At 57.2% G+C, this 27,508-nt stretch overlaps 1 protein-coding gene across 1 annotated transcript in view; it reads left to right on the forward strand.

The window, feature by feature from the left end:
* GALNT9 (polypeptide N-acetylgalactosaminyltransferase 9) overlaps window positions 1–27,508 on the forward strand; it is a 117,360-nt gene that overhangs the window by 23,840 nt on the left and 66,012 nt on the right. Inside the window, exon 2 of the mRNA XM_032168232.2 lies at window positions 15,157–15,337. Coding sequence (XP_032024123.1) covers window positions 15,157–15,337 — 181 coding nt within the window. The remainder of the gene's footprint in view (window positions 1–15,156; window positions 15,338–27,508) is intronic.

The raw sequence follows: 27,508 nt of genomic DNA on the forward strand, positions 1-27,508 counted from the left end.
GGGTGAGGGTGTCCCTGGGTGAGGGTGTGCCTGGGTGAGGGTGTGCCTGGGTGAGCGTGCTGCTTTTCATCTCTCCTCTGCTTCCGTTTTTGGTGGTGGATTCTGGGCAGCTACCTCGTGTTAAATGAGGACACCCTGGTGGCCCTGTGCTGCTCAAGATGCCCGGGGTGGGGGCCTCTCTCCTGGCGATGAATCCACACAGGGCGCTTGCCCAGCCTCGGGCAATCACTGCATCCCGGCGGTGGAGGGTCTGGCGGGGACTACCCGGTGAAGGCCACGGGGTGACAGCCACAGTGCGCATGGGGGATGGCTAGTCCTGAAATACACAGGGAGGCTCTCCTGAGAGAGAGAGACAGACAGAGGGTGGGAAACCGAGTGTTCGATGTCCATACACCATCACGCCCCAGGGCTGATCGGAACATCAGACTCTGCACAGGCCCCTGGGTTCCACCCTTCTGTCCCCGTAGACAGTCACCGGAGTGGTTTATCTGCATAGAAAGCCTGACCACTGTGCCCATCCTCCTCTCTCCCTCTCAGTTCAAAGCTCCTCTGCGCTCCCACTTCCTGCAAGGCTCAAAGCAAGATCCCAGCCGGCACAGAAAGCTCTCACCCCGTCCCGTCCCCTTTCTGCCGCCACAGCCCTGACCTGCACACGCAGCCACTCACAGGACACCTTCCTGCCCTCCTGGCCTTTCTCTTCCCTCCGACTCCTCTTCCTGGGGACCCTGCCCCTGCCTCTGACCCACACCTGCATGGAAGCGGCTGCCCTGGGCTGGCACCTGCTCACCTGTGTGCATGACGGGGCATGAGCTCTGGGAGGCAGGCAGGTGTGTGCTGCGTTCACCGGGGCCACCTGGGCCTGCCCCACCCAGGCGGTTCTTGGAATTTAGCAGACGCTCCGTGAGTTTTGATAATGGATGGGTGAATAAATGGCACAGCTACAAATTGACATTTTATGTTTGCAGCCATCAAAGTTATGTTTATGAAGAATTTTTAGTGACATGGGAAAATACTCAAGACGTAGTGATAAAAACAGAATGCAGGCGGCAGACACCAGATACATGGATTGAGCTGCGCGGAGGCATTACATGTGATCTTACAGAATAATATGCAGTGTGAAAATACTGATGTTAGTTTTCCCTGCAGCGTGAGACCCCAGGTGATCCTGTGTGTGTGTGTGTCTGTGTGTGCGTGTGTAGAATTTTCTACCAGAAGCATTTGTGACTTTTCCAATCAGAAGTGATGCACTTTCTAATTAAAGTAGTGGAAGCATATATTGCTGGCAGTGAAACAAAAATAATCTAAACCTTCTGGAAAATGACTTGGCACCAAGATTCACGAAATTTCTCTATCTTTGACGCAGTGGTTCAATTTCTGAAATAAGCAATCCTAAATATGCAATTAATAAATAAGTGATAAACGCGTGAGCCCCTCGGGGTTGTCAGGCAGGCGTTCTGTGGACAACTGCCCGACGGATGTTACCTGGTGGTGGGAAGATCATTGCTACGACTGCAATTGAATTCTACCTCTGATGGCACAGAAGGCATCTGTGGCCCTAACTTTATGTGGAGGCAAAAGCAAAATGCAGACCCCTCCATCTTGAAGGTGGCACACGAATGTTCCGCGCCCCCTGGAGCCGCATCCACATCACCTGCCCTGTCCAAGGTCATGCAGGGCATGGCGGAGGCTGCATTTGCCAGGGAGGCCAACCTTGCTCCCTCTCCGGCCAGCGAGTGGGGCCCCAGGTCCCTCCTCCAAGGGCTGGTTCAACCTGAATGTGTCCACGTGGCATGTTCCTTCCCCGTGGCCACCAGGCAGTCCTCGTGCTGTGCCGGCGGTGAATGTTCGCACAGCCATCCCTACCTCCAGGCAGAATTGGGAGGGGCAGGCGCCGGCGATGGGGCAGCCCCATGGACGGGGACCCTTTACGTGCCCTGGAGGGGAAGTGTCCAGCTGGCACCTTGGTCTGGCTCAGAAACTCCTGTGTGGCTCTCGTATGGACCATTCTCACGTGCCCACCGCAGCAGCACTTCCGTCTGTGAAACAGGGCCCGGAGTGGAAGCGCAGCCGTGGTCCCCAAGGCCAGGCAGGCACTGTCACCTGCTTCCTTGGGAGAGGATGCCCTTCCTCTCCTGAAAGGGGAGTGACCGTGGCTTAGTGGCTGTTTATTTAATGCCTTTGCCTGCCACCATACAGGGGTGGTGCCTTTCTTGGTTCCCTTGGACACCCTCTTTGAGAGCTTTGCAGTTCAGAGCACTGTGATGGAGTGTGGCTGGGGCTCACTGCCTCCTGGCCATGGGCCCAAACTTCAGTCTCAGTAGTCTCATCAGTTACATGGGGGTGACAAAAGCAGCTGGCTCGGAGGGAACCCTGGGGATTAAAGGAGGCAAAGCTTGTGCAACGCCTGCACGAGGAACACGGTCAGTGCTGTGCTGTGAATGCGTTGCCCGCTGCCCCCACGCGGGAAGCTTCACCCCCACCATGGCATTGAGAGGGGTCTGCAGGGGCTCTGCCCTCTCCAAGGGGTTAATGCCCTTAATGTGAGAATGAGTTAGTTATGGGAGTGAGTTGTCTCAGGAGTGGGTTGGTTATCTCAGGGGTGGGTTAGGTGTGGTGGGAGCAGGTTAGTTATGGGAGTGAGTTATCTCAGGAGTGGGTTGGTTATCTCAGGGGTGGGTTAGGTGTGGTGGGAGTGGGTTAGTTAGGTGGGAGTGGGTTAGTTATGGGAGTGGGTTATCTCAGGAGTGGGTTTGTTATCTCAGGGGTGGGTTAGGTATGGTGGGAGCAGGTTAGTTATCATGGGAGTGGGTTACCTTGGGAATGAGTTAGTTATCACAATAATGGGTTGGTTATCGTGAGAGTGGGTTAGTTATCTCAGGAGTGGGCTAGGTATCTTGGGAATGGCTTGGTTATCTCATGAGTGAGTTGGTTATCGTGGGAGTGATTTGGTTATTATGGGAGTGAATTGGTTATCTCGGGAGTGAGTTGGTAATCTTGGGAGTTGGTTTTCTCAGAAGTGAGTTAGTTTTCTTGGGAATGAGTTGGTTATTATGAGAGTGAGTTGGTTATTGTGGGATCGGCTTGGTTGTCTCAGGAGGGAGTTGGTTTTCATGGGAGTGTGTTGGTTATCGTGGGAGTGGCTTGCTTATCTTGGGAACGAGTTGGTTATCTCAGGAGTGAGTTGGTTATGGTAGGAATGGCTTGGTCATCTTTGGAGAGACTCAGTCATCTCAGAAGTGAGCTGGTTATCATGGGAGTGAGTTGGCTATCTCAGGAGTGGCTTGTTTATCTCAGGAGTGATTGGTTATTGTGGGAGTGGCTTGCTTATCTTGGGAGAGACTCAGTCATCTCAGGAGTGACTTGGTCATCTCAGAGTGAGTTGGTTATCTTGGGAGCGGCTTTATTGTCTCAGGAGTGAGTTGGTTATTGTAGGAGTGAGTCGGTTATCATGGGAGTGAGTTGGTTATCTCGGGAGTGGCTTGGTCATCTTGGGAATGAGTTGGTCATCTCTGGAGTGACTTCATTATCATGGGAGTGAGTTGGTTATCTTGGGAGTGTCTTGGTTATCCTGGGAGTGAGTTAGTTATCTCGAGTGAGTTGGTTATGATGGAAGTGGCTTGGTCATCTCGGAGTGAGTTGGTTATTGTGGGAGTGAGTTGGTCATCTCAGGAGTGAGCTGGTTATCTTGAGAGTGGTTTTGTTATCTGAGGAGTGAGTTGGTCATTATAGAGTGAGTTGGTTATCTCAGGAGTGAGTTGTTATGGTGAGAGTGGCTTGGTTATCTCAGGAGTGAGTTGGTCATCTCAGGAGTGAGCTGGTTATCTCACAAGTGAGTTGTTTTTCTCAGGAGTGGCTTGCTTATCTTGGGAGTGAGTTGCTTATCTTGGGAGTGAGTTGCTTATCTTGGGAGTGAGTTGGTTATCGTGGGAGTGAGTTGGTTATCTTGGGAGTGAGTTAGTTATCATGGGAGTGAGTTTGGGTATCTCAGGAGTGAGTTGGTTGTGTTGGGAGTGACTTGGTCATCTCGGGAGTGTGTTGTTTATTTTGAGAATGTGTTGGTTATCTCAGGAGTGGCTTTGTTATTTCAGGAGTGAGTTGGGTATCTTGGGAGTGAGTTGGTTTGTGTGGGAGTGGGCTCCTGATGGAAGGAAGAGTTCCGCCCTCCCCCCCAGCCCCCAATGCGTGTGCGCTCTCGCTATCCACATGGGATGACACAGCACAGAGGCCCAAGTCAGATCCGTGCCTCTTCATCTTGGACTTCCCAGCCTCCCGGAGTGTGAGAAATTATGTCTTGTCTTTGTGAATTGCCACATTTGAGGAACGGTGCTGAAAGTTGGTGTGTGACAGGTCAGCTGTCACCACTAGCCTGTGACCTCAGAACAGCAGGATGTTGAGCTTGGTTTGTTTTTCATGAAAGTTGTGGGACAGACCTTTCAAAGGCTGAGCTAACAGATGCAAATTTCCCATTATTCTCAAAATTACATCTTATTCAAGGATGAGATGATAAGCTTGCCGTGTTGATTCTGTCTGGAAGAGGAAGCTGGGATTTCAAAGAGGAAAACTTGGGACTGATATCACGCAGCCCAAGAAGACACCCTGTGAGATCTGGGGAAGAGCCCACAGCTGGGCTGTCAGTGGATGGGGTGGTGAGCGTGGGCATCTCCTGCTCTTGGATCCCAGAGAGACCTGTGTCCGCTGGTCTGAGTGGGCTGGACGGCTGGCGTGAGCATGAGGCTGTGCGGTCATCTCCTGGGGCTGCCGTGAAAAATCACCACAGACTGCGTGGCTTAGAACAACAGAAACGGACACTCTCCCTGTCCGGAGGCTGTCCCTATTTGGAGGCTGTCCCTGTCTGGAGGCCGTCCCTGTTTGGAGGCTGTCCCTATTTGGAGGCCGTCCCTGTTTGGAGGCTGTCCCTGTCTGGAGGCCGTCCCTGTCTGGAGGCTGTCCCTGTTCCGGAGGCTGTCCCTGTCTGGAGGCCGTCCCTGTCTGGAGGCTGTCCCTGTTCCGGAGGCTGTCCCTATTTGGAGGCTGTCCCTGTTCCGGAGGCTGTCCCTGTCTGGAGGCTGTCCCTGTCTGGAGGCCGTCCCTATTTGGAGGCCGTCCCTATTTGGAGGCCGTCACTGTTTGGAGGCCGTCCCTGTTCCGGAGGCCGTCCCTGTCTGGAGGCTGTCCCTGTCTGGAGGCTGTCCCTGTCTGGAGGCTGTCCCTGTCTGGAGGCCGTCCCTGTTTGGAGGCTCTCCCTGTTCCAGAGGCTCTCCCTGTTCGGAGGCTGTCCCTGTCCGGAGGCCGTCCGTGTTTGGAGGCTCTCCCTGTTCGGAGGCTCTCCCTGTTCCAGAGGCTCTCCCTGTCCGGAGGCCGTCCCTGTCCGGAGGCTGTCCCTATTTGGAGGCTCTCCCTGTCCGGAGACCAGCCGTCCAGAATCATGGTGCCGGCTGGGCCACGCTCCCTGCACAGGCTGCAGGGGAGGATCCTTCCTGCCTCTCCCAGCTCCTGGTGACCTGGGCATCCCTGGCTGGGGGCCACATCATTCCGGTCTCTGCCTCCACCCTCACATGTGTGCCCCTCCTCTGCGTATGTCTCTGTGTCTCCTCTTCTAAGAAGGACACACCATGTTTGGCTCAGAGCCTACCCGACTCTCGCACCACCTCCTCTTACCTTGATGACGTCAGCAAAGACCGTTTCCAGACAAGATCCTGCTCACAGGTCCCCGGGGCTGGGACTCTGCCTGTTTTTCTGGAGGATACAATTCAACCCACAACAGTCTGCACAGCCTTTGGCTCTCGGCCTGCACGGCATCCGGCACTGGGCCTCTCCTTCCCTGCCTGCATGGTGCCCGGCATGGGGTTGTCGGTGAAGCCAGGGCGTTGGGGTGGGGAAGAGCAGAGCAAACTCTCCGGGTGCCCGTCTGAAGGCCCCGCTGGCTTCCCAGGCTGGAGGCCCCATCTCCGGCCCCTGGGCCATGGCAGCACCGGCCGCTCCCTGTGACCCCCAGTGCAGCCACAGGGACCACTGGTGGCTCCATCCCATAGTGGGTTTAGAGGGATTTGGTCTTGAGCCCTGCAGCCACAGGCCGGGCGTCTCCACACTTTTACCAGTTTCTTCATCGTTTGTCCTTGTTTCCTGGTGGGATCAAGCAATCCTGCCTCTTTGGAAGGAATTCTTTGTGAAAGAAGATTTGAGGCCACGCTGGAGATAAGAGACAGGGAAGATGAGAGCTCCAGAAATCCGGCTGCGAGGCGCCCACGGAGACCTTCCTCACAGGCAAAATCAGATCTGTGGGATTTTCACTTTTTGGAGCTATTAACAGATCCCTCCCGCTCCAGGGAACATGACCGGGAAAGCCAAGAGGCTCTGACCGCACCTGCCCTCCCAGAGGTGCCCGGGTCTGCACCTGCTCCTGCCCTGCCCTCCCAGAGGCTGCCCCGGGTCTGTACCTGCTCCTGCCCTGCCCTCCCAGAGGCTGCCCCGGGTCTGCACCTGCTCCTGCCCTGCCCTCCCAGAGGCTGCCCCCGGTCTGTGCCTGCTCCTGCCCTGCCCTCCCGGCTGGAAGTCCTGACCCCCAGACTCTCCTTGCTCCTGCCCTGCCCTCCCGGCTGGAAGTCCTGACCCCAGCCTCTGCCAGCACCTTGGCACTACATGGCCGCTGCCACCCTGAGCAGGACGCCTGAAGCCTCTGAGACCTGGCTCCAAGGCCAGAGCCTGAGTGGGTCCCCAGCCTGGCAGCCTCAGCATCACCCGGAGGTCACCAGAGCTCCTGAGTCTCCTGCCCGACGTGCACCTGTGGATCAGACACTGCTGGAGGGGCCTGGTGGGCTGTGTTTTAACAAGGACCCCGGGTGATACAGCTGGGTTTGAGAAGCACTGTTCTCAGGCTGCTGTTCACGGAGGAGCATCACACCATCAGGGGCCTCACCGGGCCTCAGGGGCACAGGCTGGGGGCCGTGGGGAGGCGGCTCCCATCTCTCTGCTGACTCTAGTCAGAGTCATTCATTCATCGGACCCACCTGCTCCAGGGACAGCTCTGGGGGGAGGTCAATGGTGAAGACCTGGTGCCCCAGGAGGGCCTGTGCCCCCCAGTCCCACCAGCCCCACCAATGTGTCCATAGTGGTCACCAGAATATCAAAGTACCGTCGGCTGCATCATTCACAGATTCTGTGTTCGCAAATGTTCCTCCTCCCTGAAATTCATCTGTAATCCCCAAACCAGTGCTTCATGCTCTTCCACGGCCATTCACAGATGGGCTCAGAGGGGCAAGATCTTTGGTCAAACAGGGCCAGGCTCCACTTCTCGTTCCAGCTCCGACTGTAAACGGGGTCCCCCGGCTTCTCGTTCTGGCCCTGACTGTAAACGGGGTCCCCCGGCTTCTCGTTCTGGCCCTGACTGTAAACGGGGTCCCCCGGCTTCTCGTTCTGGCCCTGACCGTAAACGGGGTCCCCCGGCTTCTCGTTCTGACCCTGACTGTAAACGGGGTCCCCTGCCTTCTCCATACTGCTGCTTAAGTGGCACGTTGTCTACATTTTTGTGCTTTTTGTGCTTTGGTGATTTCACTGTTTAGAACACCCCAAGCACAGGCTGAGGTGCTGTCGGTACCCGGGCACAAGTGTCTGAGACGTGCCTTGCAGGAAATGCATGTGTGGAGAAGCTTGGCTCCAGCGTGGGTCATGTCGCTGTTGGCTCTAAGATCAGAATCGTCAAATAGGTATTAAATAAGGCATCTTTATGCAGAAACACATGGAAAACCAAGTTACCTATTGAGGGGCTGGGGAAAGCGTGTGGCCAGAGGCGCCCCAGAGGCGCCCCAGAGCCCAGAGCTCCCCCTGGAGCGAGCACTCAGCAGCCACCATTCAGCATCCACGGCGTCTCTAGAACCAGAACCACTGCAGATGACAAGAACTGACTGTATTTCCCTGAGAACCATCAAGTGAATGCTGCCTGGAGGCCCCTCCCCTGCAGCCTCCGAGCTGCCCGAGCCCCCCCGACCCCAGTGCTCCCGCGTGCCCACAAGTCAGCATCTAAAGGCTGAAGCCTGGACGGCTCGGCCCCACTGTGGGGTGAGGCTCAATGCCCCCTATTATGGCAGCCCTGGCCCCGCCACTCCCACACCTGGTGAACAGAGCTGAAACCCCAAATACCCCTTCAAGTGTGCGGAATTCCTAGGGACGTGCGTTCTGGACCCTCCCTCTGCCTGTGCCACCTAGGACTCTTCTCCTGGTGGGAAAATCTCGCTTTCCAGCATTTTCCGTGAAAGCCCTGCACACGTGAGGCAGCGTCCTCCGCACGGCACTCATGAGTGTCCTATGGATTCCACTGAACGACGGTGGTCCGGACTTCCTGTCTCACCGACTCCGCTCTCCCCACCCTCCTCCCCTTCCCTTTCCTCTGGACTCACACCCACTCCCTCGGAGCAAGCAGTGCCTCCTTCGCACGCCCCGCCCTGCTGGACGCTGGAGCTCTGGCCCAGGAGGTGGTGGAGCCTGGTGTCCGGCTTCGGTGGGGCCTCGAGACTTTCCTTCAAAGACAAGGCTCTTCCCACGTTCTGCGCAGTGTTGTAGGGTGAATGCCGGGGCCAGGGGGTCGGGCCCAGCCAGGACCAGGATGGTGCTACCCGGCTCTGCTCCATTTCATGTGGAGACCAGGACCTTACAGCAGGGCCTGCAAGGGAGTTAGAGACCCGGGTCCCACCTAGCAGAGCCCGCGAGGCATTGGCTGGGCTTGTCTGTGGCTCAGCGTCTGTCTCTTCGTTGTGGGGGTGGGGAGGGAGGTCTTGCCTCTCCCCTGGGACCGGGGGAGGCAGTGCCCTGGCACCCACTTGGAAGGGATCCATTCACCCACCTCGGGCGGCTCGCCAGGTACACGCTGTGAACACACGAGGCGCCGGGGTAGATGGCAGGAAGGCAGGACAAAGCCCTGTCTCTTGCACATTGAGGGGAAGCAGAGAGCATGGCGGAGGGGACAATTTTAGACGGTGATGAGTTCTGAGTTCTGGGAGGAAAATGAGGCAGGGACTGAGGTGCAGTCACCGGGAACCTGGGAGGTCTCCAGGGTGCAACCCAGAGCTGAGGCCCGAGTGAGGGCAGGAGCCAAGGCCCCGGGGCAGGAAGCAGGAGTGTGGCTGGCCTACTGCGAGCGAGGATGCGACCCACAAGGGCTGCAGGAGCTGGGGGGCCGTGGCTGCTGTGGGGGCTGCAGCTGCCGTGAGGAGCCGGAACCGCAAGTGCAGCAGGATTTGGGCCCATGGCTCCCAGCAGGGGAGCGGCTCTGGAACCCTCTACAAGCTCGTACTGGCTGCTGAGTGGACAACTGCAGGTGTGGGGACGGGGAGGGGACGGGGAAGCAGTGGGGAGGAAGGGACTGGGCGTGTCTGGTCTCCAGGGGTGCCAGCACAGGTGTGGACGTGGGTGCTGTGGATGTGGGCGCCATGGATGTGGGCACTGTGGATGTGGGTGCTGTGGACGTGGGTGGTATGGACATGGGTCCTGTGGATGTGGGTGCCATGGACGTGGGCACCATGGATGTGGACGCTGTGGACGTGGGCGCTGTGGATGTGGGTGCTGTGGACATGAGCAATGTGGCTGTTTCTGCCTCTGCTTCCTCCTCCCGTGCTGTCTATTCCTGGACTAGGCGGAGGACAGCACAGAGAACAGCCTGTTGGGCAGCAATGGCTCCATAGCACAGTGCCCAGCACCCCAAGACACAGCGCGTTGGGATGGTCTTGCTTACACCCATGGTGCCGCAGGGGCAGGGCCACCTCTCACTGAGGGTCTGTGGCTTGGCCGGACCGCTCTGCATGGCGAGGCCTGTCCTAGGGCCCAGGCTGGGCAGCCATGATGGGGGCTCTGTGTGTGGTAAAGGCAGACGGGGCAGGTACCTGGCTTTGCAAGGTCCAGGCTGGGAACTGGGACACCATCACTTGGGCTCTCTTTCCACAAGCAGCTCACAGTCCAAGCCCTGAGTCAGGGAGGTGGGAAATCAGCACCCCCGATGAAGCCACTGCAGAGAGGAGTGAAGAACCATGGCCAGGAACCTGTGTCCTGCTGACACTGGTGTCCCCCAGGCAGCTTCTCTCAGCAGCTACAGGACAGTGACAGCACTAACTCCACTGGCCAAGAAAGAAGATTGGATCCGAGGCAGCAAAGGCTCCTTCACCCCCAGCGCACAGCCAGTGCTGGGCTCAGGGCCCCTGAGCTCCATCTCTACCATCTGCACAGTCCTGGGATGGGGACTCAGTGGTGACCCGCCTGTGACCAAGGAGGACCCTCAGCCAAGAGAAGTCAGGCAGCTCAGCGGGCAGCAACGTCTGGACCAGGGGCTGCTTGGTTCTTTTAAGCACAGACGCAGTGGTGAGGGGAGGCATGGAGCCCCTGGGTGGAGGGAGGGTGGGAATGGCAGCCTCTCTCTTCAAAACACACTCATTCGGAGGCCTGGCAACCCTCACTCCCTCTGCAAGGAAGCTGTGAGCAGCGGCGTGGCCGGGGTGTCCCCTAACCCCCATGCAAGTGACTGGGGACCACAGTGAAGGCCCAGCTCCTCCGCTCCTTCTGGCCAATGAAGCAGGTTCACGCAAAGCTGTGGGCGTCTGCCAAGTCCCCTTAGCTATGTAACGTGACACTCACTGGTTCCAGGGATTAGGATGTGGACAGTTTTGGGGCTGCTGCCAACCACATAAAGTAAAACCAGTTTGCCATTCATGCAAGGCAGGGGCGACTGGAGAACAAGAAGCATCCTTTGGGATTAAATATATGACAACAAAACCAATTCAATGGACAAGCTAATTGGCAACATGGCACGACAAAAGATCAAGCCGATGAGATGAAAACCAAGAGAATGAAAATGGAGAATGAAGCGTCGGGAGGCAGGAGATAAACCGGGAGGGGAAACGTTCACTTAACAGAGGTTACAGAAGAGAAAACAGGGATGTCAGATGGGAATACAGTCACATCATTAACAGAGCAAACTTCCTGGAGCCGAACGTCGACATGAGTGTGGATTGCCAAGCATGACTGTGATTCACTGCAAGATACGCCCTGACCAAATCTAGGATCCCAACGACAACAAAAAAATCAGTTTCCAGAGACAGGCAGAAACAAAATGCCAGTCTGAAGATGAAAGAGGGTCCCGCTGACCTCAGAACACTCACAGGCAGCACCGGGCACTGCATGAGGGGAAAAAAGCCATCAAGCCTGGAATTCTATACCCAGCACAATTATCAAGCCAGCATGAGGAGCAATGAAAGAGACTTCCAGACATGTGAGGGCTCAGGAAGTTTACTTTCCACACAGCCCTTCTTCAGTCTTTAGGGATATACTTCAATGGGATGAAGAGAACGTCCAGGGCCTGGGCAGACGTGGGATCCACAGGGCGATGGAGCCCACCCAGGCTTAGAGCGAGGAGGGCCCAGGGGTGGCCGCTGGGCAAACGACTGATGCAAAGGGACCCGGGAGTGAGAAGGCCGTGAGGCGAGGGCGCTGAGGGCCAGCCCTGCAGTTGGGAATGTCTCTGGGAAGACGGGGCTATGACCCCCCAATCACATTGCCAGGAGGCCTGAGCTCACACGGCAGCAGAGCATAGCTGTCGGGAGAAGCTGTTCCATGCCACGTTGCCTGGGTTCAAACACGGTTCTGATGCTGACCGGCCCTGTGACCTTGTGTGTATTGCCTGACCTCTCCGAGCCTCAGTTTTCTCATCTGCAAAATGGGGTAAAATACAGAACCTATGTCCCAGGGGTGTTGTGGGGAATGACACGTTAGTGCATGTGAAGGACACTTGCTCGGTAGATATTATTATTCTTATTAATTATCTTCATATCTGCTCTAAAAGGGCATATGAAAAGTCAAGATCCAAACCTAAAACAAGTTAAAATATGCATAATTCTGAGAAATTAATAGCATAGCAGGAAAATCAATGACATTGTCTTGACCTCTGAAAGTTCTTCATTAAGTAGCACAGGTTTAGTGGGTGATAGAATTATATTTCCATCCTAGTGTCCATGCCGTGCTGGTGCCGTGGTGAATCATAACTACGTAATCCTGATGTGGGCATGTCAATTTGCTGCTTTTTTTTCTTTCTTGCTTGCTTTTTTTGAGACGGAGCCTCGCTCACTCTGTTGCCCAGGCTGGAGTGCAGTGGCGCTATCTCAGCTCATTGCAACTTCCACCTCCTGGGTCCAAGCGATTCTCCTGCCTCAGCCTCCCGTGTAGCTGGGATTACAGGTGTTTGCCACCATGCCCGGCTAATTTTTATATTTTTAGTAGAAACAGGTTTCACCATGTTGGTCAGACTGGTCTGCAACTCCCAACCTCAAGCGTTCTGCCCGCCCCAGCCTCCCAAAGTGCGGAGATTACAGGCGTGAGCCACCGCACCCAGCCTGCTTCACATTTCAGAACCACTGTGTCGTCAAGTCCTGTGGACACTCACTCACAGTGACAGAGCCGAGCGTGGGTGTCACAGATGCCTTTAGGGACGTAAAAGTAGCGGCATAGCCGAGCGGCAGGTGGATCAGGGCGCCCATTTCTCATCTGATGAAGCTGGGAGTCTAGAGATGCTGGCTAGAGTTGAAGCTTCCAGAAATAGAGGCTTAAGTGTTCCTTTTGAGGCCACCAAGGTAGCCACAGAATCACTAAAAATAATAGCTAAGAAAAATCGAGGGAAGGAGGAGGGGGGCAGGGGAAGAAAGTGGGGTGAAAACGGGCTCAACCCCTCATTTTTCATGCCAAGAAGTCAGGGGACCTCGTCTCAGGCTGACGAGGCGGGACCTGGATCTTCAGCAGACACAGTGAAAAGGACTCAAATCAGAACAAGGCATCCCCTCTGAAGTGTGGCGCTTGGAGAGGAGACAGAGCACGCAGATGTTAACTCTCCGTTTCGTGATTTTCTGGATTGTTTGAATTTTTCAATGCATGCATATTTTATTTTACAAGTGACAAAGTAAAGCCCCAACGCTAGGCATGGGGCAGCCATCCGGAACCACGCTCAGCCACCCTCCTGCCAGGTCCAACGCCGGGCATCTCGGGCAGCCGTCCGGAACCATGCTCAGCCACCCTCCTGCCAGGTCCAACGCTGGGCATCGGGCAGCCGTCCGGAACCACGCTCAGCCACCCTCTAGCCAGGCGGCCAATCCCCACCTGGGGCCTGAACCCGCGGATGATCAGGTGTCTCTCTCTCGAGTTAGAAGCTGCTGTGCCTGCCTCTGGGAGACATCCAATTCCAGACTTTCCAAAGTGAAAAATGCAAGTGCAATATCGATATTTTAAAATAGCATGATTACATATTTATCTCGCAGGATTAAAATAAGAAGGGGAAGTGATTTGTGTCATTTTTCAATTCTGTGTCCAATCTGTATCCTTCAGTCCTACATAAATATGAACACTTTGTTTACTCATTTAAAATGGAATATTCCAGAAAGTCCAGAGGTTCCGGGAGGCTCAAAGCCTCGGCTCTGCTGAGGGGAGAAAGCCACTCACTGCCCTGTAGGGGCTGGAGGGTCACAGACTGGAATCTTCCCAGGGCATCGGTCCCTCCATCCCCGGAGCAGGAATCCTACAGAGATCTCACCAGGCCCCAGAAGCTGGCGCCGCAAGAGAAGGGCCCCCGCCAGGCGGGCAGCTGTGGGACGTCAGCATCGGGTATTTCCCAAGTTTGTGTTTCCACTGGCCTTCCTCCGAGGACCACAGACCTCTCTGTGCAAGCTGACAAAAGGCAGCCCAGCCTCCAGGGTCCATGCCTCCTCTTTCTGGCTTAAAACTACTGCCCAGGCACCTGCCCCCAAATCCAAGATGCCCCAGAGACTCCCAGCTCAGAGACAGCCAACAGTGCCATCTTTGTGGGGAGACACCCCTCTCACCCCCATTCCCCTGGGAACAGCATCTCCAAGCCACGTCCGCTTGCCCAGCACAACTGAGCACCTAGAACTTTTCCTGGCCCAGCCCCCTTGGGCACCTGCTCCACACACCCTGACCAAGCTGGGGAGCCTCCCTGTCAGCCCAGAAGTTCCACCGGCACCTTTCCAGTCAACACTGCTCCACCCCGGCGTCCCCGTCCTGCCCCGATGGCCATGGGGTGGGTTATGATTCCGTCTGTTCTTGAACCTCAGGCTGGCAGCCACACGGGATGAGGTCTCCTGTGTTGATTATTTGGCTGGCGTCACGTGTGTGAGCCACGTCTCTGCTGCTGCCTTGTGTAGATGGCTCGGTTCTTCTTACCCCAGAGTAGCAGCACGCGTGTGGATGTGTGTTCAGCTCAAGTTACACAGGCGAGTGGTGTCAAGGGCTGGTGGGGATGGTGGCAGTGGCGTGGCGTTTAAAACACCTAATCTTAGAGTCGTTGCAATTTTTGAGTTAATATTTTTAACATTAGTAGGCCTGACTGTCAGAGCAGTTTCGGGTTGATAGAGACTGAGTGGAGTTCCCACATCCTCCATCCCCCAGGCACAGCGCCCGGGCATGAACGTGTGTGACTGTGTCACCATTGATGAGCCTATGCCGCCCGACGCAGGCGACTCACCGAGGGCCGTGGCTCGAGGCGAGGGGGCTCACTCGGTGTCACACCTGCTGTGGGTTTGGACAATTGCGTAAGAACAAGTATTGGCCGGTGCCGTGACTCACGCCTGTAATCCCAGCACTTTGGGAGGCCTAGGTAGGTGGATCGCTTGGGGTCAGGAGTTCAAGACCAGCCTGACCAACACGGTGAAATCCTGTCTCCACTAAAAATACAAAAATTTGCCAGCTGTGGAGGTGCGCCCATCTACTCAGGAGGCTGAGGTGGGAGGATCACTTGAGCCTGGGAGGTCCAGGCTGCAGTGAGCTGAGATCGTGCCACTGCATTGCAGCCTGGGTGACAGAGCAAGACCCTGAATCAAAAAATACACAATAATAACAGATATCTACCATTGCAGCATCACAGAGTCCACTGCCCTCAACGCCTCATGCACCACCCATTCATCCCTCCTTCTTCCACCTGGCACCACCCTCTCACTCTGCACACAGCCTTGCACTTTCTGGAATGTCCTGAGCTGGCAGCCTGCCATCTGCAGGGAGTTTGCTGGGCTTCTACCAGGGGGAAGCGGCCGTCGGGGAGAGGGGCGGGAGGGGCATCTCCTGGGTGCGGAAACAGCGTGTCCTGGGCCTGCCTGACCTCCCTCTCTTCCTTTCCCCCAGGCCTCGCCAAGCCCATTGGCCTGGTGGAGGGGCCAGGAGGCCTGGGCCAGGGCGGCTTGGCGGCCACCCTGCGTGATGACGGCCAGGAGGCGGAAGGCAAGTATGAGGAGTACGGCTACAACGCTCAGCTCAGCGACCGCATCTCCCTGGATCGGAGCATCCCCGACTACCGGCCCAGAAAGTGAGTGACTTCCCCCACCCCACGCCGGCCGGGGAAGTGAGCGACCCCCATGCTGGCCAGGGACCGCCCCACGAGCTGCGGGCTCCTGGGAGAAACGCGCAAAGGTCTGCTGTGGGAAAATGGAGCAGTCAGGAGCCCCCACCTGTGGGGCCCTCCTGCCTCCTCTGTCTTCCCTGTCTCTCCTCCTCTGTCTCTCCTGTCTCTCTCTCTGTCTCTTCCTCTCTCCTCTCATTCTCTCTGTATCTCTCTCTGTCTTTCTCTATCTCTGTGTGTCTCCACCCCCCTCCCCACTTTTGGCTGCGGGCATCCTTCCCAGGGCCTCGCCCCAGGCTTGGGGCATCCCTGCCATAGCTGCGTCTGGGGACCGCGGAAGCTGGGCTGAGGCACCATGGCTCACGCAGCACAGGCGCCCTGTGTCAGGCCCTGCCAGCCCTGGTCCCACCTGCTGTGGCCTCAGTCACTGCTGAGCTGGGTGTCACTTGTGTCTGAAGCGAAGGGCATTCCCGTTCCATCCATGGCCTGCACACCTCCCATCCTGTCGCCCCCAGGCTGCAAGAGTGGGTGAATCAGGAGCCAAGCCCTGGCGGCCACGGCTTTGCCTCAGCGCCACTCAGGATGGAGCCTGGTCTCTGACCCTCACACCCGCCCTGAGGGAGCAGCCGCGACAAGCGCCGGATTAATTGGCATTGTTGCTCAGATAAAGTTCAGCTGAGTTTGGCCTTTGGGCCTGGGAGCGACTGGCAGGCTTGGCCAGCCCCTCCTGCGCCTCTGTCCGCAGAGCCAGCCCGCGACAGGATGCTCCCTGGGAGGGCCCCCGGTGGCATTGTCCTGCAGAAGCTGGGCACTCAGGGCTGCCCAGTGGGGCCACGTTATCACCGTGGGGTGGTGGCAGGTGGCCTCAGCCACACTTGCCTCCTCCTGGAGCTGCCTGAGGGAGGGCAGGCAGGAGCGCAGCCCCCTCTGCAGCTCCTGGTGTGGTCAGCCTGCCCCACCCGTCAGGGGACCCTGACACCAGGATTCTTGGGCCAGGAGCTCATTTGAGATGGGGATGGGGAGGCTAGCAGGGAAGAGAGGGGAGGAGGAAAGGCGTATCTCAGCCCCATTCCATTCCTTGTGACTCAGGCAGTGGTTCCCAGGGCGTTCACTCACCTGCTCTGGGGTTCCCCACGTGTGGACAGAGGGAGGCGAGATGGCTGGACAGGCCCGCAGGGTCCGGCGGTGCAGGGAGCGCCCTGGGCCGCGTGGAGGTTGATGCAGGAACCCGGAGCTCCCTGTTCTAGCCAGGTGGGGCCCGCTTCCCCCCTTTCCCACAAATGCGCGCTGGGAACTGATTCTAGGTGTGATGAAGCTTCCTTAGACAGCACAGTAGTGCGGATGAGGCATGCCCAGCTCCCGAGGCTCTGATTCCTCCTGGAGGCGTCTCCACGAGCCCTTTAGACAAACAGGGCTGAGGCCTGGGCCTGGAGGCTTTGGCACCTCAGCCACATCCAGAGTGTGACAACATTATTTTATTTTCATTCCACTTATTTTCATGGTTACCATGATTTAACACAAGTGATGCCAGCTTTCCATTTGCAGCGGTGAAATGAAGATTCCCTTTCAAATAAAAAATGCATGTAGTTTTAAAATAGGCCAATTTAAAGAAACATACTCTATAAATAAGAACACAGTGGTGTTTTCATGTGGCACCAGCTACAGGCATGAGGCTGGAATGACTTCGGTTTGGAAAGCGGCTCGTGTGTGTTAGCCAGCCTGTACACTGAGGGTACACGGTGTGTGTGTGTGTGCGTGCGTGTGTGTGTGCGTGTGCATGCGTGTGCATGTGTGCAGGTGGATGCAGGTGTGTGCATGTGCACGTGCATGGGTGTGTGCGTGTGCGTGTGTGCATGTGCATGTGTGCACGTGTGTGCGGGTGGATGCAGGTGTGTGCATGTGCACATGCATGTGTGTGTGCGTGCGTGCGGGTGTGTGCGCATGTGTGCACGTGCGTGCGTGTGTGTGTGGTTTTTGAATGCTCCTGTGTGTCTTGAATTTGGGGGTGAAATCTGTTTGCTGTCAGGGCTAGCCCCACTGCTGGAGTGAGCACCGTTCTTGGCTGTGAGCCTCCAGGCAGCTGTTGTGTGGCGGGAAGACCCCCGAGACCACCTTGACGGTCCACAACTTGCTAGAAGGACAGACAGAGCCCAGACAGGTTGCTCTTCCCTGCTGTGGGTTCTCACGGCAGAGGACACGGGTTAAAGTCAGCAGAGGGAAGAGATGCCCAGGCACAGCCCGGGAGAGGCCGGGCGCGAGCTCCCAGGTGTCCCCTCCCAGGGCGTCCCGTGGACTTGATTCTCCAGCACCCATGCGTGACAACATGTGTCAAGCGAGGCCAGCCAGGAGCCCCCGAGCTTCGGTGTCCAGGGTCCTCACCGGGCTGGTCTCGTGACATGGCTGACCTCGGTCTCCACCCTCCAGAGGTCAAGCTGATGCCGTGAGGCCAAGTGCCCACCGTGAATCCCGCCATTGCACAGACCAACTGGGGCGGCCACGGCCAGGTGAGCAGGGCCCTCGTCTCCGGCAGGAGGTTCCAGGGCAGGGAGGGGCTCAAGGTGTGGAGGAGCCAGCTGCCAAGTTAACCCTTTCCTGCTCACAGCAACAGTGGAAACATCAGAGCCATCTGGCAGAGGAAGATCCCCAAGTGCCCCGCCCCTGTCCCCATCATTCTTCCCGTCACCGGGGAGGCTTCCAGCCGTGAGGAAGGGGCGACCCCGGCCCTGCTCTCCCGGCCTGCCTGTTTTATCTCCTAGCTCTTGCTGTAAGGGAGGAAGGCTGCGTCCGGCACTGGTTTTCGAATCCCTGCAGGCCCTCGGTCCCCTGTGGAATCCTCTGGAGGATCCCAGCACCGCTGTGCATGACCTTGGTCTTGTTGGCAGGCGGGGGCCCTGTGCGTTGTGGGGTCCAGTCGTGGGGGCCGGGTCGTCTCTGAGTCAGGACTGAACCCGAGCTGGGGGTGAAGCCCTGTGTGACCCTCTGCGTCCCCCCGAGGTTTGTTTTCCAGAGGCCTGGGAGGCTGGACCCGGCTGAGCCAGTGCAGGGTGGGGCGAGGGTCTCTCGGGTCCCATCCTCGCCCCATATCAAGGGGTGGCTTTTCTAGCATAGACGTGGGCCTGCGTGTCACAGATGGTCGTCATTTGCCTCGTGAGGTCCAGTCCCGGCTCCAGGTGGAAGTCCACAGCCCCCGTTCTGATCCATTTTGGCCCAGCTGCAGAATCCGCGGCCCAGGTCTAAACCAGTCAGAGCGTGAAGGTCACCCCAGACCTAGGGGTTGGCTCAGGGCTGGTCAGGTGGTTTAAGCCAGTCCAGTCAGAGTGAATTCTGGAAATACCAGCGGGCCATCGAGAAAAAAACAGGCAGCCTTTTCCCACAAGATGAAACCAAGGCTGGGAGCTGGGGGAGCTGCAGCCACCTTATCATCAAGAGGGGAGAGCTTGGAGCTTCCAGGGTCACCCACGAAACCCAAGAAGGGGCTGGTGTCTGAACACCTAGATCCAACTGTTCCCGAAGCAGACCCACTTGGCTTTGCAATAAATTAACACATGTGTGTGCACACGCACGTACACACACATGCACGCACACACCTGCACACACGCATGCACACACGCACGCACACACGTGCACACACGTGCACATGCACACACATGAACACACACGTGCACACATGTGCGTGCACACACGTGTGCACACATGTATTTTTAATTTTTTGTTTAAGCACATCAGAATTGGTTTTTCTGTTCTTAGAGCCACAGGGGTCCCACTGGATTCCTCCTCTGTGGGATTGGGGACCCTCAGGCCTGGGCTTGCTGTAGTGGGGCTGATTCCCCCTCTGTGGGTTGTGGGGACCCCCAGGCCTGGGCTTGCTGTAGTGGGGCTGATTCCCCCTCTGTGGGATCGGGGACCCCCAGGCCTGGGCTTGCTGCACAGTGAGGGTTCTTGCTCTTCTTTGGAGGGTTCAGCATCCTGCTGCCTTCCCCCAGGTGTAGGGGGCCCCCGCTGTAGGAAACCTGTCTGCCAAGATAAAGTCTGGCAGAAGTGGCCAGTCCCAGCTTCGTTCTTACGTCACAGAAGACGACATTGGGGTGAACCTTGACAGAGCCGGCATTTGCTCTATACCATCACTGATAGAAACCCAGTTTACAGATACTCTGGTTTGAAGGCACACAGCTCTCTGCCTCCTGAATTAGAGAATGTGAATTTTATATAGATATTTACACATGTATTTATATCCCATTTCTTTCCCCAAAAAAGTGAGGAGGCTTTGACACCAGTGACACACACACCCCACACCCAGCCCACCCCTGCACATGTGGCTGAGAAGCTCGAACGCGAAGGAGGCCTCCTGGCCGCTCTCCTGCCCCTCACAAGCCCTGCCCACAGTCTCTCCGGCTCCACGCCCAGCCCGGAGCTTCCCCAGTGCCTGCGGAATGGATCACAGGGAATTGTTCACATGCAACAACCCTCACAAGCATACCACTTAGAACGCAGACCCTGGTGGACGCTGGGTCTTATCCATCTTCTGAGGGACCGCTTTCCTAAAAGGAGCTTGGGTGGAGAGACCCGAACCCGGCGCAGCTCAGTGAGTGTGGCTGGGAAGCGTCTCCACGGTGCCCGGCCTTTCCCTGGGGTCATTGAAGAACCGCTGGCTGCAGACCGCGCATTGCTCCCTTAATCCCTGCAGCAAGGCTTAGAGGCAGAGCCTGTTATTGTCCCATTTTACACATGGGGAAACCGAGGCAGGAAAGGTTAAGTCTCTTTATTCAGATCCCACACAGAGTAGGTGGCAGAGCGGGGACATGGAGTGTAGAGATCTGACAGAAAAAGAGTGGAAACCTCAATCATTCTGAGGGACCAGATGGGGGTGCAGGCTGAAAGCTGAGCCCGGGAGGGGCTGGGGGGCCGCCCTGAGGGGTCTCTTCCCCGGGGTCTTGTCTCCCTCTGGGGCTGGCTCTGTCCCACTCCTTCCTCTGCTGGCTCAGGAGTCGGGGGGCTCCGCCTCCTCTCCACAGCTGCCGCCTGCCGGCCTCCTCCCAACTGTGAACTGGGGACACAGCCTGCCTCCCTCTTCAGCCCTCCGGGGAGGACGTGGGGCCCCCTTCCCCTAACTGCTCTCAGAAGCTTCCATGCGGGCCCCTTCTGGACACTGCTTCACAGACACAGAAAGGACAGCGGCAGAACTTGCAGATCACAAGGTTCTGTTTTCACCCAGAGTCTCCATGCTGCCAGGCCGCAGGTCCTCAGGAATGCCTGTGGGGCACATCTGTCTCCAGGGCCTCCTGTGAGTGCCTCCTGTCCTTCAGGCATCTCCTCACCTTGGAGAAGAGACATTTGTGTCCCTCATCCTCTAAAAAGAAACCCCTTACCGCTGGCCATCCTGATAGTTCAGTCAGTAAGACATAAAATCCAATTAGAAATGGCTCAACCCAAAAAGGGAATTTGTTGACTCAGGTAACTGAAAGGTAGGGCTTCAGGCATGGCTTGATCTAGGGGATAGTCCAGCCCCTGCCTGCTCTCGGGTTAGATGTACCTTGACTGTCTTAGGATCCTTGCAGGAAATTGATGGTGCCCTCACGTGGACATAGGCAGAATCCAGGAGACCTGGTGGACACTGGGTATCCAGGAAGTGGATCCAGGACACCCGGCGGACACTGGGCATCCAGGAAGTGGATCCAGGAGACCCGGCGGACACTGGGCATCCAGGAAGTGGATCCAGGAGACCCGGAGGACACTGGGCATCCAGGAAGTGGATCCAGGAGACCCGGCGGACACTGGGCATCCAGGAAGTGAATCCAGGAGACCCGGAGGACACTGGGCATCCAGGAAGTGGATCCAGGAGACCCGGAGGACACTGGGCATCCAGGAAGTGGATCCAGGAAGTGACCGCACTGGGATGTTCTTCTCTCCATGGCCTGAAGGGACAGGGGTGAGAATCACAAGCGCCCAGCAAGAGCTGGAGCTGAAGAGAGAGGACGGGGGTAGGGACAGTAACTCTGGAGAGAAGAAACCACTGCCGAGACTGTGGGGAGGGGACAGGGGTTGCGCCTCACTCTTTCCACCCTCCAGACGCTGTGGTGGAAGGGCGGGACGCGGCGCCCACGCGATGGTGGGAAGGAGGTTTAAACAGAGCCTTGCCCGAGCCCCTCCCTGGTGAAGCCCTAGATGGCTGTAACCCCCACTCCCAGCCCCCGGGGGCCTCGGGGAACCCAGCAGCCTGGCCCCGGCCTACTGTCTCCGGGGCTTCCCAGGGCCGGCAGGGGCCAGAGAGGGGTTAGAGTGGGGAGGAGGAGTTTAGAAAAACCAGAGGGTGTGGGAGTGAGGGGGAGGGGGCTGGGGCAGGGGGAGGGCCTCAGAGCTGCTGGCCTGGTCAGAGCGCCACTGACCGGGTGGCTTATAAACAACATGAGGAGTTTCTCACCGTTCTCGAGGCCGGAAGTGCAAGATCAGGGTGCCGGTGGGGTGGGGCCTGGTGCAGGGTCTCTGCCAGGTTGCCAGCAGCTGTCCCCTCCTATCCTCATGGAGTGAAATGGGCGAGGGAGCTTGGGACTCCCTTGAATATGGCACGAATCCCGTTTCCCAAGGTTCCCTTCCAGAACCATGTCCCTCCCCTTGAAACCAGTGGGATTCTGCACCCATCGAGACAGGACATCCGGGGTGATGCTACGTGCCTTCAGGGTGGCTGTGCGAAGGTGAGTTGCTTCTGGCCCAGTGCTGCCAGCAGATCCGGGGCTGCGGGGGAGCCTCCAGCAGTCCTGGAGCTGCCAGGCTGTGAGGCAGCCCACACGCTTCACATGGGGAGTCGACGTGGACAGGTCCTGGGGCAGCACGAAGAGAGGCGTCCTGCCAGTCCCAGCGCTCCAACCGCAACCCAGAACCCCCCAGCAGGTCTGCCCCAGCGCCAACCCCAGCAACTGTGGCAGAAAGTCACACGACAGTCTGGTCGCTGCACGAAGCCACACGTTGGAGGCCAGCTATGCAACAAGGACAGGGACATGGGCGAGGAACAGCTCAGACTGGACGTGGCATCGTGGTGACACATGGGCATGTGATGTTAGCAGGCGTTTGTGGGAGTCTTCCATCCCCTACAAGCAGCCACAGAAGCTGTGTCTTGTCCCACGTGAGTGGGTGTGCCTGGCCATTGCAGGCCCCAGCAAGCGTCCGTGGATGATTAAAGAAGTAAACAAAAGCAAGCTCAGCCGGGCCCACTCGAAACTCAGACTTGGATTCCCTGCATGGCTTTAACCCCTCAGAAGCCAACTATCCTGGCAGAAACTGCACTGCTGATTGGTTTGGTTTGACAGGGTGGTCATCAGAAACAAACACAGAATGTAGGAGTGTGTGTGTGTGCATGCCTGTACCTGCGCATGTGTGTCTGCGTGTGTACATGTGTGCATGTATCTGTGTGTGCCCACAGACGTGCATGTGTGCACGTGTGTGTGATGTATGTACATGTCTGTGTGTGTCCACAGATGTGTGTGCATGTGTGGACATGTGTGCACATGTGATGTGTGTGCACGTGTGCGTATGTGTGTGCCTGTGTGTGTGTGTTCTGGCACCAACAGGTGATTCCATCCACTTTCAAACCCAACTCCTCGCCACTTTCTCCATTAGCTGCGTTACTGATTTCTCTTTGTCAGACGTAGATGCTTTTCTAATTAGGCAGTGGCTTTAATTATGCCACAAAGCACATAACATAGGTCTTGGTTATTAAGACTGGCCCGTGGGATAATGAAAGGAAGACTGGCAAATCCAAATTAAGCAGAATCATAAAAATGAATGACCTTATCCGAGAAGCCGTCCTACATCCCAGCACAGTAACATGCCCCTGCTCTGTGTTTGCGGAGTCTTCATGCATATTAATTGTTTAAGCCTGAGCAGCCTGGCTGTCAGCTCTAATAGGTGCAGATTTACTGGATGGCGCTTTGAGGAGCTGGGAGCAGGTACCTCAGCCCAGTCCAGATTCCTGATGAAGCTGCTCTGTCTAAAGCCTCCTGCGTCTCGGCTCTGTGATGAGAAGGGAGTAGACGTGGACAGTGAGGATGGGAGAAGACAGGCACCATCGTGGAGATATGCGGCGAGCCATGTGGCTTTTCTGCAGGGACAGCTATCAGGTTTCTTTCCTCATCAAGGGGTGGGAGCTGCGGCCGGTTCCCCAGCTGACATCTTCCTGTCTCATGCACGCCCGGCTCCGTCCAGGCCTGGGGTCTGTGCCCTGGGCAAGAAATGTCTCGGGGGAGTGGGACCCTTGGGTGAGCTCAAGGGGAACACACTCCCACTGGCTGGTCTTTGCCTTTGAAGCAGCTCTGCGGGCCTCTCCGGGCACAACTTTAAGCAAGCTTGTCCTTGGTTCATGGAAGCCAATCGGAAAGTTGAGGTTCCTGCCCTGTGGCTTCCTGCTGCAATGTGGATTCACTGGGACCTGTGGGGCAGAGCCTGCTCGATGCCGGGCAGCCCTGGACTCTCTAAGCAGAAAGAGCCTTCTCAGGCCTGGGATCCAGCTCCCCCTTCTCCTGCTGTGCGGGTGGCCTGGGATCCAGCTCCCACACACACACCTGGGCACACGTACATGCACACACAGCCTCTCACCCACAGACCCAGCACACACCTGGAGACAGACAGACCTCAGACGGACCCCGGCGGCCCGGCCGAGGTGCTCGTATCACCCACGGCTCCTGTTCACAAGGTGAAGGGCACGCGCCGATCGCAGACGATCACTTCCACACAGACTTGAATAATGTGGGTTTCATTTGCATGAAATCCACCTGGGCTGGACCAGGACTCCTTCAACAGCAAGTGACAGAAAATCCATCTCAAATTGGCTCAAGCTAGAAAGAGAGGCAGTGGGGAGAGAGACAGAGAAGGAGGGAGGGAGGGAAGTGTCCCTGCAGTGACCACCTGAGGAAGCCCTGGCGTTGGCCAGTAGGATTCACGGCTCAGGCGATATCATCGGGCCAGCGTCTTGCCAGCTCTGCACGCTCCTCTTGGCCTTGCTGGCTTAGCCTGAGCCTCCACTGTCTGCAGGAGGCTGCAGCCACTCCAGCCTCACGTCCTGTCTCCTGGAGCCCAGCCAACCTCTCCTGGCTCTGATTGGGCCGTGCGTCTCTCCCCGAGCCTATTGCCATGCTGATTGGCTCAGCCTGGTCCTGTGCCCTCCCCTTCATCCGGGGCTGGAACTCCACCCGGCTACTTAGGGAGTTCCTGCTGGGGTGAGTCCCATGTTTTATGCGGAGGAGGAGGGAAGGGGCTGAGCAGGGCAAGAGCAGAAGTCCACGGCCTGGCAAGGACAGCCTAGACCCGGGGGAAAGAAGGGACATGGAGGGGCTGAGCCCTGTCGCACGCCATGCCCTGCATGCCGGGCTGGGTGTGGAGAGGCTGAGCGCGCAGTCCGGGGCTGAGGCTGGGAAGCCCTGATAGGTGGCTTAGAAGTGAGTTGGTGACAACTGGACAGTTCCCCAGGAGGGGCAAGCACCTGAGTGATGGGAACAGCCCCTGCTGTCAGGAGCCCACGGGGGGAGTGTGCACGTGTGTGCGGTGTATCCTGTGTGCACGTGGTATGTTCATAGATGTGTCTGCGCATGTGTGCGTGTGTGTGGGGTATGTTCTTGTGTGTGGCATATGTTCATGTGTGCATGTGTGTGATGTCTGCTCATGAGTGCGTGTGCGTGTGGTGCTGTGGCATCTAATTCAGCCCAAGCCACAACTTAGACTTTTAATGTTACGTTCAAAGAAAACCATTTGGAGACTCACCCACAGCTCTGAGGCTTTGGATGACGCCTGCTCATCACCTGCCTTCCTCTCTGCTGTGTGCAATGAGTTCAAGCTCTGTAAAGGCCACACATGGAGCCCTGTGTGCGTCTACAGTTCTGGGTCCCAGGATGAGGGGGTGAAACAGCAAACCCACACCCAAACCCCTGCCCCAGGAGCCCCGGCCAGCAGGAGAGCAGGGCAGGGGTGCAAAGAGCAAGCCAGGGGTGGGGGCGAGAGAGGCAGAGCAGCAGGCTGGAGGCCAGGGGCCCTGGTGGGATTTTATGTCGAGCACAGGGTGAGCCTCTTGAAGGGTGAGGGCGTGTGTGGCCATCCAGGTGGGGGTGGGGAGCGCAAAGGCTCTGGGGCAGGAGCAGGCCTGGAGCGTAGGCCACAGAGCAAGGGGCCGGGCCGCAGGTGAGTGAGCCAAAGGGAACCAAGAGGGGATGGTGGAGGCAGCGGCCTGGCTGAGCAACCCGGGTCTTTGACCTTCTCAGGGGCGATGGGAAGCCTGGAATTGCATGGGCTGGTGCAGAGGTCACCGTGGCCTTGCCAGGCCTGGGAGTGCAGCCGCAGTGCCCAGGGAGGTGAGAAGGGGCTGGCCAGGCTGCCTGTTGTGAAGAGCGGAGAAGTGTGAGATGTGGAGCAGGGCATCTGGCTTTTCTCTGACCTGCGATGGGCTGGTGGGAGCAGGAGTGAGCTGGCCTCACTGTGAATGTGAAAATACTGGTTGGGGCCCACCACGGTGGGTCTTCCTTCAATGGCTAAATGCGCCGAAGGCCTCCAAGCTTGACAGGGTTGAATTTCCTCCGAGCCCCGAGGCCCTGGGAGGGGCGCCCTGTGCTCCCTGGATGGGGCCGACATTCCTGGCCTGTCCCCAGCTGCGTCGCCTCTGCCCAGCCCTCAATCACTGCTGCTCTCAAGCGGCCCCCGGTGCCGTGATCTTGCTCAACTCTGATGCTTTCCAAACACCATAAACTTAGTTTATTTTCTGTCTGACAGAAACGGCGCCACTTAAGTCCTGCAAAGAACCCTCGGGTTCCACTCAGGCTGAGTTATTCGGGGGCCACTGCTGAAGGGTTTGCATTTGTTTCCTCTGTGACATCGGAGTGTGGAGGACGCTGTCTCCAGCACAGGGCCAGGGGCCAGGGCTGCTCACACAGAGCTGCTGGAGCCTACGGGGTCCCGGCTGTGGGTCCTGGGCTGCCCGCCCCCAGGAAGGGCACCTTGCCACTATTGAAGTGGGGCGAGCTGATTCAGGCACAGCTGGAAACCAGGAGGCAGCCAGCAGCAGCTGCACCAAACAAGAACAGGAGCCCCAGGCTGAGGCGGGCGCATCGCACGAGACCAGCCTGGCCAACATGGTGAAACTCTATCTCTACTGAAAATACGAAAATTAGCCGGGTGTGGTGGCGGGCACCTATAATCCCAGCTACTCGGGAGGGTGAGGCAGAATTGCTTGAACCCGGGAGGTGGAGGTTGCAGTGAGCTGAGATTGCGCCACTGCACTCCAGCCTGGCGACAGAGTAAGACTCTGTCTCAAAAATAAAGAAGAAAGAAAGAAGGAGAGTCCGGAAGCCACTGCTGCCCCCACCAGCAGAGTGGAACGGTGGTTTCATAGAACAGACACAGCCTGGCCGCGAGAATGAGCACAGTGCTCACAGCCACTCGGGGGGAATCTCAGGAACTCAGCATCAGGGGGAGTGGGGCCCTAAGCCCGTGTGTGGGAAACAGCGGCCGTGGCGCCAAGTTCAAAGGCGAGCCGGGCACGGCTGGGGATGGGAAGGTGTGGGGCAGAGCCACAGGGAAGGCCCAGCCCAGACGCACACGAGATCCAGAGACGGCGGCCTGCGAAGCGGAGGGGGTGGACGCCGGGGTGAGCACCCACTTTCCTAGATGGCTGCCTGGGAAGCGGAGGGGGTGGACGCCGGGGTGAGCACCCACTTTCCTAGACTGAGCGTCGGGCACAGGCTTTGTATTGTTTCATTCATCGTCGTATTTGATGTATGTTTGATAAATATCCCTTTAAAAATTAAAGCCAATTTGTTAATTGAGAAGGGTACTGTATTATGGGTAAAAGATTATTTTATGCTAAGTAGTGCTGGGTGAAAAATGAGGTGTATGTGTTCCATTATTTCCAATTTAAACAGCAATTTGTCTACAAAGGTTTGTGATGAGTGTCAGGTGTTAGGTGCACGTTAATGGCATGAAGTAAGATAGAGCATTCTCCTGCGGAAAACACAGAAAAGTCCAGAAGGAATGTGCAAGCAACCTGCCCGGGCGCTCCCACAGCTGCTGGGTGTCACGGGAAGCCGGGAACTAATTTAAGTGCCCGGCAGTAGGGTGGTGGCGCTGCAGTATTTTCTTCTGCACAAGTTTGCTGCAGGGGCATCG

Source organism: Hylobates moloch, unplaced genomic scaffold, assembly GCF_009828535.3.
Source record: "Hylobates moloch isolate HMO894 unplaced genomic scaffold, HMol_V3 SCAFFOLD_12, whole genome shotgun sequence".
Taxonomy (NCBI): domain Eukaryota; kingdom Metazoa; phylum Chordata; class Mammalia; order Primates; family Hylobatidae; genus Hylobates; species Hylobates moloch.